This window comes from Salvelinus namaycush, chromosome 26 (genome assembly GCF_016432855.1).
Source record: "Salvelinus namaycush isolate Seneca chromosome 26, SaNama_1.0, whole genome shotgun sequence".
Classification (NCBI taxonomy): Eukaryota; Metazoa; Chordata; class Actinopteri; order Salmoniformes; family Salmonidae; genus Salvelinus; species Salvelinus namaycush.
Window position 1 is genome coordinate 28478877 of NC_052332.1, and position 13724 is coordinate 28492600.

Consider the following 13724-nt stretch of genomic DNA (forward strand, 5'->3'; position numbering starts at 1 on the left):
TGTCTCCCCGTGAGCAAGGAGCTGTTATGGTGGCTGACTATGTTGACTAGTTGCGTCGTGATTATAAAGTACATGAACGAGGATGTTCTTTATATAGGCTGATGGTGGGGTGGAGGGGTGCTGAGCAACCATACAGTAGATAGGAATAGAATGTGAACGGCGATGGGAGGGGGTGATTAGCATTGAGGACTGCCTGCTGTATGATAACTCTCTCTCTATAAAGTGTCATAGAGAGAGAGAATGTGTGTGTGTGTGTGTGTGTGTGTGTGTGTGTGTGTGTGTGTGTGTGTGTGTGTGTGTGTGTGTGTGTGTGTGTGTGTGTGTGTGTGTGTGTGTGTGTGTGTGTGTGTGTGTGTGTGTGTGTGTGTGTGTGTGTGTTAACCAAAGCACGTGCAGTAAGTGTTGTCTCCAGGTGAACTAAGCAAACGCCTACACACTCCCCTTCCCTTCTGTCTCTGGTGAGAATTCAGCCTTGTACATGTTCCTTGCTCTATTATTGCCTTGGTTGTTCAGTTTATTTTTAGAACATGGACTTGTGTGGATTGTTTTGATTGTAATGATACACTCTATTTTTATCTGATTCTCTTCTTAGACTGAGTTGGAGGTCTGCACCAATTACAACGAAAATACAAGGGGTCAAGATTACATTTGTTAATTTGTCATTTTAGATGTGGAGTTACATTAGAGTTAAGATATAATAGGTATTTTAGTCAAACAGTATACTCCATTCAGATAATAATATTTTGTATACTTTTTTTAACCTATAAGTAAACTAAAACCACAAATGAGACTACAGCCACACACATTTTCACTTAACTGATATACAACATGCCTGACTCCAACATCCTGTTGGTAGTCCTTCATAATACCATATCACTACATTTAAGACCAACTGGACTCTCCTTGAATTGTAAACCATTTTTTTAAATCAGATGACATCAGATAGATTGAAATTTTACTGGCTTCAGTTTGGTCCGGGCCCATGGGACAGAGAGGGAACTGCTGTTTGACATCCTGGGCTCCCTGTGGTAATGGATGTTTTTATCGTGGGTGGTGTGGCCATCTGTTGAAACCACAATGGTGTTGAGATATGGAGCATCTATATTCTCACTGATGGTGCAGGACTTTGATACAACACAGAATTAGATTTTCCCAACTCTTGAATTGCTATTTTTGCTATTTGTGTATAGAGACATTTTCACATGCAGAGGTGTTGTCACGCTCTGACCTTAGATATCTATGTTTTCTTTATATTTTGGTTAGGTCAGGGTGTGACGAGGGTGGGTATGCTAGTTTTTGTATTGTCTAGGGTTTTTGTAGTTCTAGGGGTTTTGTACGTCTAGGTATTTGTATGTCTATGGTGGCCTGATATGGTTCCCAATCAGAGGCAGCTGTTTATCGTTGTCTCTGATTGGGGATCATATTTAGGTAGCTATTTTCCCTTTTGTGTTCGTGGGTTCTTGTTCTATGTTTAGTTGCCTGTCTGTACTATTCATATAGCTTCACGTTTCGTTTTATTATTTTTGTTAGTTTGTTCAGTGTTCATTCTTTAATAAATAGAATGTACGCATACCACGCTGCGCCTTGGTCCGATTCATACGACGAACGTGACAGGTGTTGGAGAGTTGTTCTTTAACTCAGCATTTATTTCCCTCTCTATCTGCATTCATCAATCACAAGGTGCTTGTCTCTTGTTAGTCTCCATCTCCATCTCTTGCTTGTCTCCATCTATGTGTGACCATGGCAACAATACTACTGTTACTTAGTAACCACATTGGTCCACAAATAAATAATTATTCTCAAAGACGCCATTTAAGCTGGTAGGTGATAACCACACTTTATTATTTAGAGGTGGATTGCAGATAAAGGCAACTATTTTGTTCGAAATATAAAATATGATTATTGGATATGTAATTAAATGTATTGTAGGGCGATGTGGTTACATGGACCACTGCCATATCTTCATCATTGGTTGAGTTTAGGAGAAGCACAGTATGATTTTTATAGAAGTTATGTGTAACACGGCCAAACATTTCATTCCATATTGTTCCTCTGTAGAGTTTTATCAGGTAATGATGACGCATTTGTCTCCTGTCATGATATGATTACATTTTCTCTAATGTTATTCAAAATTGTATAAACAAGCTAAATGTAAATAAATATAAAATCAGTGTTTCGCTCACACACACTGTCCTACACTTTTTTGAATTTAAATAAAACGATGATTCATTTCCTCTTTCATTCATGCATTTCCTCTCTCATGTCAGAGCCCTTCTCCTAATGGACTGGTGATGACTAGGGATTCATGAGGGGGTGGAGAGAAAATAACTCTCGACCTGATCCAGCTCAATTTCCTCCTCTCTGGACAGAAATATACAAATACAGTTGAAGTCGGAAGTTTACTTACACCTTAGCCAAATACATTTTAACTCAGTTTTTCACAATTCCTGACATTTAATCCTAGTAAAAATTCCCTGTCTTAGGTCAGTTAGGATCACCACTTTATTTTAAGAATGTGAAATGTCAGAATAATAGTAGAGAGAATTATTTCTTTCAGCTTTTATTTCTTTCATCGCATTCCCAGTGGGTCAGAAGTTTACATACACTCAATTAGTATTCGGTAGCATTACCTTTAAATTGTTGAACTTGGGTCAAACGTTTCGGATAGCCTTCCACAAGCTTCCCACAATAAGTTGGGTGAATTTTGACCCATTCCTGCTGACAGTGCTGGTGTAACTGAGTCAGGTTTGTAGGCCTCCTTGCTCCCACACAGTTTTTCAGTTCTGCCCACAAATTTTCTATAGGATTGAGGTCAGGTCTTTGTGATGGCCACTCCAATACCTTGACTTTGTTGTCATTAAGCCATTTTGCCACAACTTTGGAAGTATGCTTGGGGTCATTGTCCATTTGGAAGACCCATTTGCAACCAAGCTTTAACTTCCTGACTGATGTCTTGAGATGTTGCTTCAATATATACACATAATTTTCCTACCTCATCAGCTATCTATTTTGTGAAGTGCACCAGTCCCTCCTGCAGCAAAGCACCCCCACAACATGATGCTGCCACCCCCGTGCTTCACGGTTGGGATGGTGATCCTTGGCTTGCATGCCTCCCCCTTTTTCCTCCAACATAATGATGGTCATTATGGCCAAACAGTTCTATTTTTGTTTCATCAGACCAGAGGACATTTCTCCAAAAAGTACGATCTTTGTCCCCATGTGCAGTTGCAAACCGTAGTCTGGCTTTTTTTATGGCGGTTTTTGGAGCAGTGGCTTCTTCCTTGCTGAGCGGCCTTTCAGGTTATGTCGATTAAGGACTTGTTTTACTGTGGATATAGATACTTTTGTACCTGTTTCCTCCAGCATCTTCACAAGGTCCTTTGCTGTTGCTCTGGGATTGATTTGCACTTTTCGCACCAAAGTGCGTTCATCTCTAGGAGACAGAACGCGTCTCCTTCCTGAGCGGTATGACGGCTGCGTGGTCCCATGGTGTTTATACTTGCGTACTATTGTTTGTACAGATGAACGTGGTACCTTCAGGCATTTGGAAATTGCTCCCAATGATGAACTAGACTTGTGGATGTCTATCATTTTTGTTCTGAGGTCTTGGCTGATTTCTTTTGATTTTCCCATGATGTCAAGCAAAGAGGCACTGAGTTTGAAGTTAGGCCTTGAAATACATCCACAGGTACACCTCCAAATTATGTCAATTAGCCTATCAGAAGCTTCTAAAGCCATGACATAATTTTCTGGAATTTTACAAGCTGTTTAAAGGCACAATCAACTTAGTGTATGTAAACTTCTGACCCACTGGAATTGTGATACAGTGAATTATAAGTGAAATAATCTGTCTGTAAACAATTTTGGGAAAAATTACTTGTGTCATGCACAAAGTAGTGTCCTAACCAACTTGCCAAAACTATAGTTTGTAAACAAGAAATTTGTGGAGTGGTTGGAAAACGAGTTTTAATGACTCCAACCTAAGTGTATTTAAACTTCCGACTTCAACTGTATCTTTATCCACAGGAATAAATATGCCTAGAGACCATTTCAAGTCGGCATAGGTTAATATAATATGTTGGCAATGAAGCTGTAGTATCATTGGAATATGTTGTGAGGATATAACAATTTATTGTAGATGTGTAATTATTATGTATGTATACAAATGAGTCATTGTAAAGTGTCAACAATATTAATAATAACCTTTTAAGTCCTCACTGGGAAGCTAATTCATGATCAGGACAAACTTAACAATGTACGTTCATACTCTCCCTCTACCTCAGACTGAGACTGCTCTGTGAACCCTGCCGCCCATGTCATGGCACCCTGTGATGAAATCCCTGTCCAATCCCAGGTGTGCCCTGACAACATTACCCCCTGTACTACACAGCACCCACACCCATAAGATTACCCCCTGTACTACCCACCACAAAAACATGACCCCCTGTATTACCCACCACCCATAACATTACCCCCTGTACTACCCACCACCCATAACATTACCCCCTGTACTACATACAAACATAACATTACCCCCTGTACTACTCACCACCCATAACATTACCCCCTGTACAATACACCACCCATAACATTACCCCCTGTACTATCCACCAAATATAACATTACCCACCACCCATAAGTGTACAATGTTCATTCATCCTCTCCCTCTACCTCAGACTGAGCCTCCTCTGTGAACCCTACCGCCCATGCCATGGCACCCTGTGATGAAATCCCTGTCCAATCCCAGGTGTGCCCAAACAACATTACCTCCTGTACTACACAGCACCAATAACATTACCCACCACCCATAGGATTACCATATTTACTACCCACCACCCATAACATTAACCCCTGTACTACCCACCACCCAAAACATTACCCCTTGTACTACATACCACCCATAACATTACCCCCTGTACTACCAATCAACCAAAAAGTACACCCTGTACTACCCACCACCCATAACATTACCCCCTGTACTACCCACCACCCATAATATTACCCCCTGTACTACCCACAACCCATAACATTACCCCCTGTACTACTCACCACATATAACATTACCACCACCCATAAGAGTACCCCCTGTACTACCCACCACCCATAACATTACCCCCTGTACTACCTACCAGCCATTATATTACCCCCTGTCCCAACTACCACAAAAACATTACCCCCTTTATTACCTACCACCTATAACATTACCCCCTGGACTAACCTCCACCCATAACATTACCCCTTGTACTGCCCACCACCCATAACATTATCCCCTGTACTACCAACCACCCATAATATTACCCCCTGTACTACCAACCACCCATAATATTACCCCCTGTACTACCCACCACCCATAACATTACCCCCTGTACTACCCACCACCAACACCCATCTGCTTCTTCCCCTGCCCACCTACATAACGTCTGTGCCTGGACTTCCTGCCTCTCAGCTCCCACACTGAAGATGTCACAGAGGAATGCCCAACACTCTGGTACAAACACACCAAAACATACTCACACATGATCTCACATGCAAACACACACTCTTCACTGCCCATTCTAATGTAAGGTATGAGTAAAGAATTTATTCTGTAATATTCTTGTTTTTTACTCAAGTGAATCAGATTCAGGCTTCTGTTGTTTCTGCCACTATGTGGAGACATTGAGGTACTGATACTTCAGTCCACACTATGTGTGTGTGGGGCAATGCTGAGAAAAACTTGTTTGTGTGAAAAAGAACATGAAGCGAGAATAACATCAATTTCTCAAAATAATGATTTAAGTAACAGATAACTGTGAATGATGTCTTAGGTAAGGGATAATTCTACAGTGGAGCATTCATGTAATGTCAACCTTTTGAACATGAATATGTTCAAGTGAGAATAACATCCATTTCTCAGTGGAGCATTCATGCGTCAACCCCTTTTTCGATGAATGTGAACTCTTGCACAGCTACAGAAAAAACATTTGTTTGGTTGATATGTGACTGCATTGTTGATTTGAACCCTATTGTTGATTTTTGGTTGACATCTGGGTTCAAATTAGACGAAAAGACTGTGCATGTTGATGACCTCATGCAAATTCTACCAACTAGCCACATTAATGGAACACGTTGATAAAGTGTGTTTAAATGACAAGGAGACTGAGGCTCTATTCAGTCTGTATCACTGAAGTGTTACAGATGTCAGATAGAGATGTAAAGGTCATTTCCTATTGAGCCGACATCTGCAGCATTTACCATGAATGCAGTCACCTCTAAAGCGGGAACATTGCCTTTAAATTCAGGCTGTAAAGCTGAACTTCCGTGATGTGGATTGAATAGGGCCCTTTATTGACTCAACCAATTTACCAACTTTTAAGTTGGTACGCTGTAGGCTATACATTTAAAAGACATTTAAACCCGAAGTTACAGTAATTTGGCAATTTACATTAAGATATTAATCTATAATAACTGCAGATATAAATATACTCCAATGTGGTAGTATATAGAAACAGTGTCCCTTGTATTGTAATAGTGCTCTATGGCTTTTAATTCACTGTAGTGTAAATGCATTTATCTGTCTGTACTGAAAAGCAAACGTGACAGAGTAAAAGAAAGAGTTTGAAAAAAGGTCAGCAAAGAACCCATTAATGGGCCTTAATTAAGCAGAATAGAACCAATTGATGGACCTTAATTAAACAGAATAGAACCCATTAATGGGCCTTAATTAAGCAGAATAGAACGCATTGATGGACCTTAATTAAACAGAATAGAACCCATTAAGGGGCCTTAATTAAGCAGAATAGGAGGTAAGGCCACCAGAAGGAACACCATTCATCCAAATGTTGGTTTCATTTCTTTTAATTTTAGTAACATGTCAAAACAACCGTAAGATGTAAAAAAAGAAAAAACGACATCCTTGATGGAGAGAAAGAGAACAGTATAACATGGGTTGAAATGGTAGCCTTGAATGGATGTTTTTATCCATTTCCTTGGTAACAAGATAATGTCCCTCTATATAACTTAGCTAGTCTTCTGTGCAGCAACAGACTATTGAAAATATGGTGAAGAGGCTAGATACCAACTATGGTGAACACAAGGTGATAGGTTAATCTGTTAATATAACTGTCTGGGAATATTACTGATTGAACTGTCTTAAACTATTGTGATGTCCCCGTGTGCCAGCCATATGCACCCTGTCCCAGTGTGCCAGCCATATGCACCCTGTCCCAGTGTGCCAGCCATATGCACCCTGTCCCAGTGTGCCAGCCATATGCACCCTGTCCCAGTGTGCCAGCCATATGCACCCTGTCCCAGTGTGCCAGCCATATGCACCCTGTCCCAGTGTGCCAGCCATATGCACCCTGTCCCAGTGTGCCATGCGTGTGTCCTTGTGTGTGTGTCAGAGGAGTCTGGTAAAGGGAGGGAATAATGTCTGGAATGGAATAAATGGAACAGTATCAAAAACAAGTTTGACTCAGTTCCATTTATTCAATTCCAGCCATTATAATGAGCCTGTCCTCCCATTTAAAGTGACACCAGCCACCACTGGTGTGTGTGCATGTGTGTGAGGATGTGTGTGTGGTGACTCACAGAATTATGGAAGAATGGTTTTACAACTAGCTTTTCCCCGGGCAGTTGTTTTAAAGATACATAGTAGTATAGCAGTAATGAGTCTGAGGAATGTTTCTGTCTCCTGTCCTTAACAGTTTTCCTCTTCTCATTTCTCTCCCACTCTCTCTCTCATTACTCCATCTCTCTCCTCAGAAGGTGTAAGGTCCTACAAAGACAGACAGTCGTAGGGCAGAGCTGGTCTGGTAGCTGATGAGGGGGTTGACAGACACCATCTCCAGATCCAGGGTGTACTCTATTGGACCGGTCACAGCACGGGCCAGGACCAGCACAGCACTGATGTTGTTCATTTGCTGTGAAAAGATAGAGGGAGGTGTAGTGGCATTGTGTGAGTGTGCAGGACTGAATCATAATTTTAACTCAGTATTCTGTCTTCAAAACCAGTCGTTTTTGTTCCCCTACTACTGCAGTAGGCAGTATTAGATGTTAGGTCTTGGTAAGTATTTTTGTGTAATATGCAGACTTCTAGACATTCTAGACATTATGTTTTCTTCTTGACATGCATCCAACCCTGTGGTCTGGTATAAGACCATGTATGGCTGAGATTGGGACCCATTCTCACCCTGACTCATAAGTCAACACTGTAGCCTTTAACTCCAAGTATTACAACACACAGGGATATTCAGTAGTTGGTGTCTCTACACTCTTAGAAAAAAGGGTTCCGAAAGGGTTCTTTGACTGTCACCATAGGAGAACCCTTTTTGGTTCCAGGTAGAACCCCTTTGAGTTCCAGGTAGAACCCTCTGTGGAAAGGGTTTTACCTGGAACCCAAAAGGGTTCTTCAAAGAGTTCTCCTATGTGGATAAGAGTGTAGTGTAGTGAATGAAACTGGTATACAGTTAACACATGTAGTGGAGCGAAAATAGTTGATACTCTTAGAGCTGCCTGTATCTTCCACCCACTCACCCGTATGTAGAATTCCCCATTGTGGTCCCCAGAGCGGATGCGGAAGGTGTTGTAGACTCCAGGGTAGACGCGGGTGGCCTGGATCTGGAAGATGTCTGAGGGGACAGAGCGCTCTGAGGTGATGCTCATGTAACGGTGGACGATGGAGAAGGGGAGGTCACGACACTCAGGCTTGATGACCGGGCAAACACAGCGGCTAGAAAGACAGGGAAGAGGGGGTTAAATAACCTGTCTAGTGCTGTCCGTGTGTCATTTCTTGGAGAGATTTTTAGACTATATGAGGTTGTGTGATAGTGAGGTTATGTTACTGAGTCTGAACGTGTGGAGGAGGATGCTACTCACTTGTCAGACAATAGGGCTCTTGTCAGCACATAGGGCTCTCGACAGAGGTTGGAATCGGTGCACTGATAACCCCCATGGATGTTAATACAGGTCTGGCCCTCTCCACACTGGTCTTTGTCTGTTTCACACTCATTCACATCTGGAGAGGGGGAGAGAAGGAGAGAGGGAGATGGGGAGAGATGGAGGGCAGAGGAGAGAAAGAAGAACATGGAGAAAGGGATATCATAACTTCTCACATTTGTCAGTTATAAATAGCGTATTCTAACAATGTTTACCTTGGCAGAGTCTGGTGCCCTGTAGCTGGTACCCCTCTGGACAGATACAGGAGAACCTCCCTGGATCGTTAACACACTGGAACTGGCACATGTAACTGGAGTAGCTGCACTCGTCTACATCTGCACAGAGAGCAGGAGCGACAGATAGATAGAGAGAAAGACAGTCAGGGAAGGGCACAGATGTAACTGAAGGGCTGGATTTTAATAACCATCAGCATTCTTTGTTTTCATGTTGGAAACCCTACAGCAATATAGACTGACAAACAGAAAATAACCAAGGAGAAAATCAGGCCCTTTACCATTGCATGAGTGTCCGTCTGGTCCCAGCTCGTAGCCCGGTTCACAGCGACAGAGAAAGGTGCCATACGTGTTGTAACATTTCTGCTGACAGGGGGCGCCCATCTCACACTCGTTCACATCTTGAGTTGGATATTGGATGTTGTAGGGTTAGGGTTATGTTGTAGTAGGGTGAGTGAGAGACCAGCAGGCAGAGAAGAAGAACAAACAGTAACCATCATCAGATATATTGTGAGGTAATGAATTCTAGTTTAGTGTTTGAAGTTTGGATTTCAGCTGAGTTTCTGCCAGTTTTACTCATATAAAGGGACTTACCCACACATGAATGGTTGTTTCCAGCCAACTGAAACCCAGGCTCACACTCACAGGAGAAAGAGCCAGGTACGTTTACACAGCGATGCTGACAGTACCTGTATCTACACTCATCAATGTCTGCGAGGAGAGGACGAAAGAGAGGATGTAAGATTCTGAGGTTGCGTAGGGGAGAAGAGGAGAGGATGAAAAACAAACAAAGTAAAAAGCCTCAGAGGAATAAAGAAAGTGAAACATGAGGTAGATAATGCTGTCTCACCCACACACTCAATACCAATTTTACTGTATCCATCTGGACACTGGCAGCTGTAGGTGCCCACAGTGTTAACGCACTGCTGGCTGGGCTGGCAGTCATGAAGATCGAGTACACACTCGTCCATGTCTGAAAACACACACACACACACACACACACACACACACACACACACACACACACACACACACACACACACACACACACACACACACACACACACACACACACACACACACACACACACACACACACACACAGTGTAACCTTTGACTCAGTAGAACAAAGAGGGCAGGCGAGGTGTTCATAGTGAATCATTCCACCCTGATCCCTGTTCTTACTCACAGTGCTCCATAAAATAAACCAACACATACACACTCACACCGTCCCTTCTCCCACTCAACACTTATGGCCAGCCTTCCCAGTCTCTGTCCAGGCTTGTGACTCACCCAAACATCCCTCCCCCTGGCGTCACCCACACAGCCCTCCCGCTGGCATCACCTACATAGCCCTCCCCCTTGGCCTCACCTACACAGTCCTCCCCCTTGGCCTCACCTACACTGCCTTCACCTTGGGCCATACCTACACAGCCGTTCCCTTGGGCCTTACCTACACAGCCCTCCCCCTTGGCCTCACCAACACAGCCTTACCCCAGGGCCTCACCTACACAGCCTTCCCCCTGGGCCTCACCAACACAGCCCTCCCCCTTGGCCTCACCTACACAGCCTTCCCCCTGGGCCATACCTACACAGCCCCCCCCCCCTTGGGCCTTACCTACACAGCCCTCCCCCTTGGGCCTTACCTACACAGCCTTACCCCAGGGCCTCACCTACACAGCCTTCCCCCTGGGCCTCACCAACACAGCCCTCCCCCTGGGCCTCACCAACACAGCCCTCCCCCAGGGCCTCACCTACACAGCCTTCCCCCAGGGCCTCACCTACACAGCCCTCCCATTTGGTCTCACCTACACAGCCCTCCCCCTTGGCCTCACCTACACAGCCTTACCCCAGGGCCTCACCTACACAGCCTTCCCCCTGGGCCTCACCAACACAGCCCTCCCCCTTGGCCTCACTTACACAGCCTTCCCCCAGGGCCTCACCTACACAGCCTTCCCCCTGGGCCTTACCAACACAGCCCTCCCCCTTGGCCTCACTTACACAGCCTTCCCCCTGGGCCTTACCAACACAGCCCTCCCCCTTGGCCTCACTTACACAGCCTTCCCCCAGGGCCTCACCTACACAGCCTTCCCCCTGGGCCTTACCAACACAGCCCTTCCCTTGGGCCTCACCTACACAGCCCTTCCCTTGGGCCTCACCTACACAGCCTTCCCCCTGGGCCTCACCTACACAGCCTTCCCACTGGACTTTACCTACACAGCCCTCCCCTTGGGCATCGTAGCCTACAGGACAGGGGCTGAAGGCCTCGATGGACTCCATTGGCAGGATGGCCACTGATTGGCTGGATGGTTCAGGGGCGGTGATGACAGAGGCAGAGCGTGGGAGACACAGGTAACCACCATAGTGGTTAAAACACTTCATCTCCCCCTGGCAGGCCTCCACAATGGTCTGACACTCATTGATATCTGAGAGATGAGGTAAGAGAGAAAATGAGTGAAAGGCAAATTACGGAGATGGAGAGAGCAAGAGATGAGGAGGAATGTGTGAAAGTGCAAACACGTGAGGAGTAAAAAAACCTCAAATGAGGGTTGGTGATGAATAGAACTGACAAAGGAAGCTTATTTACCATGATATTTTGGCTGTGACACCATCAGATCATAAGCACAGTGACATAACTTTCTCACACATCACTCTCTCTAACATTACAACCAAATTAATCCACCCACCTTTACAATGCTGACTCTCAACATCCCACTCATAACCATCTGTGCACTCCTGAGAGAGAGAGAGAGAGAGAGAGAGAGAGAGAGAGAGAGAGAGAGAGAGAGAGAGAGAGAGAGAGAGAGAGAGGTTGCAATGTTGACTGTATGCACTAAAGTGCCAGAGCATGCATGCACATTTACAATATTAGAAGAGGGCCTGACTCAGGTACATGTGGAATGAGCATTGTTATCGAGAGGTGGAAATGTTGCAGGGAGAGAGGCATAAAGTGGCTTTTAGAAGAGACAGAGTGAAAAACTGAGCAATGAAAAAGTAACAAGCAGAAAGAGGAGAAGTGAAGACTGACTCATCCTTACCATGAGGCTGTCACCTTCAGGAGGCGATTGAGACTTTGTATGGTGGAAGAGGGACAAACTCACACACACACATAACAACACAAATGTTCTCCGCATACTACACATAAACACACACAAACAAACAAACAAACAGAGAGCAGGTAGCAGACAGACAAACAAATGCTGTGGAGTCACTCGATCACAATCACACACATACACCTGAGTCAGTAGTACATAAATGTACTGGCAAAGACCAACAACACAGGGAGGGGAAGCAAAGTGATATTCCAGAATCTGTGAGAAAGACAAGAGAGCGAGAGAGAAATTAAGTTTGACAATGGCACAAACAGTGATACTTAGTATTGGTATATCATGTGTGCATGTATCCCAGTTCAGGCTGTGGATGGGTTGTTTTCCATGTTCAGTTTCTCCCATGTGGTGACCTGAACACGACAGCATTATGTCAAATAGCTACGTTTAGGCCCATGCTTTTTATCCTGCGACACCAACGGTCACACGGGTAGACTGCCCCATGGTCTCATGCTTGAGTCATTGAGTCAATGTGTGCTACTGGTCAAACGAGCATTTCAAAGAAAATGTGTCACACAATTATAATGGTTTGAATCGGTATTTCATAACTTGCCACATACCATGAAGTCCTCTGTTTTCACTTCAGTATAATGAGACTGAACCACCATATCCAGTCAGACACGTGTTGATATTGGCAAATAACCACATCACCACTCTCTGAGAGATGAAAGCAATTAGGCTGGCTCCAAGAGGGCTGTGAACTCCTTTCCTAAATTCCACACTACCATAGACTAATGGTGCCAGAGATATAACCTCAATGGCCTGGGAGGGCACAGGTGCAGGTATACAGACACCACATGAAGCTATGCATAACTGGATTCAGCTCACAGCTGTGCATAAGGTTTTATTAGTCCATGATACATTTTTCCAGAGGTTTTATTATTGTGCAATAATGTAAAACAGACTTGAGCTTAATATTAATCCATCCCAAAATCAAATGTGGAAATGTACACCTGTTTGTTGTGGCCATTCTTGGCCCTAAAGCCTGGCAGGTGACAAGATTAACAGATGAGCCTTATCTTTCAGGAGGGTTTTAGTTGGTAGACAGATCCCTCTCCTGCAGTCAATGACCAAAAGCGCCATCTAGTGTCCTCATGGATGGAACGTTGTTAATGTTTGTCATCATTTCATAATTCATAAAGATTTTTTTTTTAACTGTCAAAAATCTGCTGTTTCTATGTCAAACAGTTGTGTTATATTTCAGTCTTCTGTGATGTATATAAAGTGTAATATTGGGATGCAAACTCAAAATGTTATACATTTCAACATGGTACAGGTATCTTCTTTTTTGTAAGCCCATAACCATGTGTGTGAGGTGTACACTTTTGTTTCAAAGTAGATTTGTTTTAAGACTACCAAGAATCACTCTGTGTGATCCTGATTTAGCCCACTGCAGTAACAGGTTTTAAGAAGAGCTTATATTTAGCAATCGATCAATAATTTCAATAAAACTTGCACTGCAGAACTA

General features: G+C 43.8%; 1 protein-coding gene across 1 annotated transcript; it reads right to left on the reverse strand.

Moving 5' to 3' along the window:
* Window positions 1-6821: 6821 nt before the first annotated feature.
* Window positions 6822-12452, reverse strand: LOC120021792 (EGF-containing fibulin-like extracellular matrix protein 2). The gene is made up of 10 exons (XM_038965643.1): window positions 12188-12452; window positions 11837-11885; window positions 11363-11575; window positions 10000-10122; window positions 9744-9860; window positions 9431-9550; window positions 9132-9251; window positions 8857-8995; window positions 8515-8710; window positions 6822-7901 (listed from the first exon to the last, which is right to left on the reverse strand). Exons 1-10 carry the CDS (start codon window positions 12290-12292, stop codon window positions 7740-7742), a joined length of 1344 nt encoding a protein of 447 aa, XP_038821571.1. The 5' UTR covers window positions 12293-12452; the 3' UTR covers window positions 6822-7739.
* Between the last annotated feature and the right edge of the window lie 1272 nt (window positions 12453-13724).

What these genes read in the sequence shown, in the direction of transcription:
- LOC120021792 (XM_038965643.1), bottom strand. Translation starts at nt 12,292, where the DNA reads ATGTGTAGTATGCGGAGAACATTTGTGTTGTTATGTGTGTGTGTGAGT. An exon ending in AAACAACCATTCATGTGTGG is followed by an intron (nt 9,551 to 9,743) that starts GTAAGTCCCTTT and finishes ATCCAACTCAAG; the next exon opens with ATGTGAACGAGTGTGAGATG. An exon ending in AGAGCCCTATTGTCTGACAA is followed by an intron (nt 8,711 to 8,856) that starts GTGAGTAGCATC and finishes CTGTCTTTCTAG; the next exon opens with CCGCTGTGTTTGCCCGGTCA.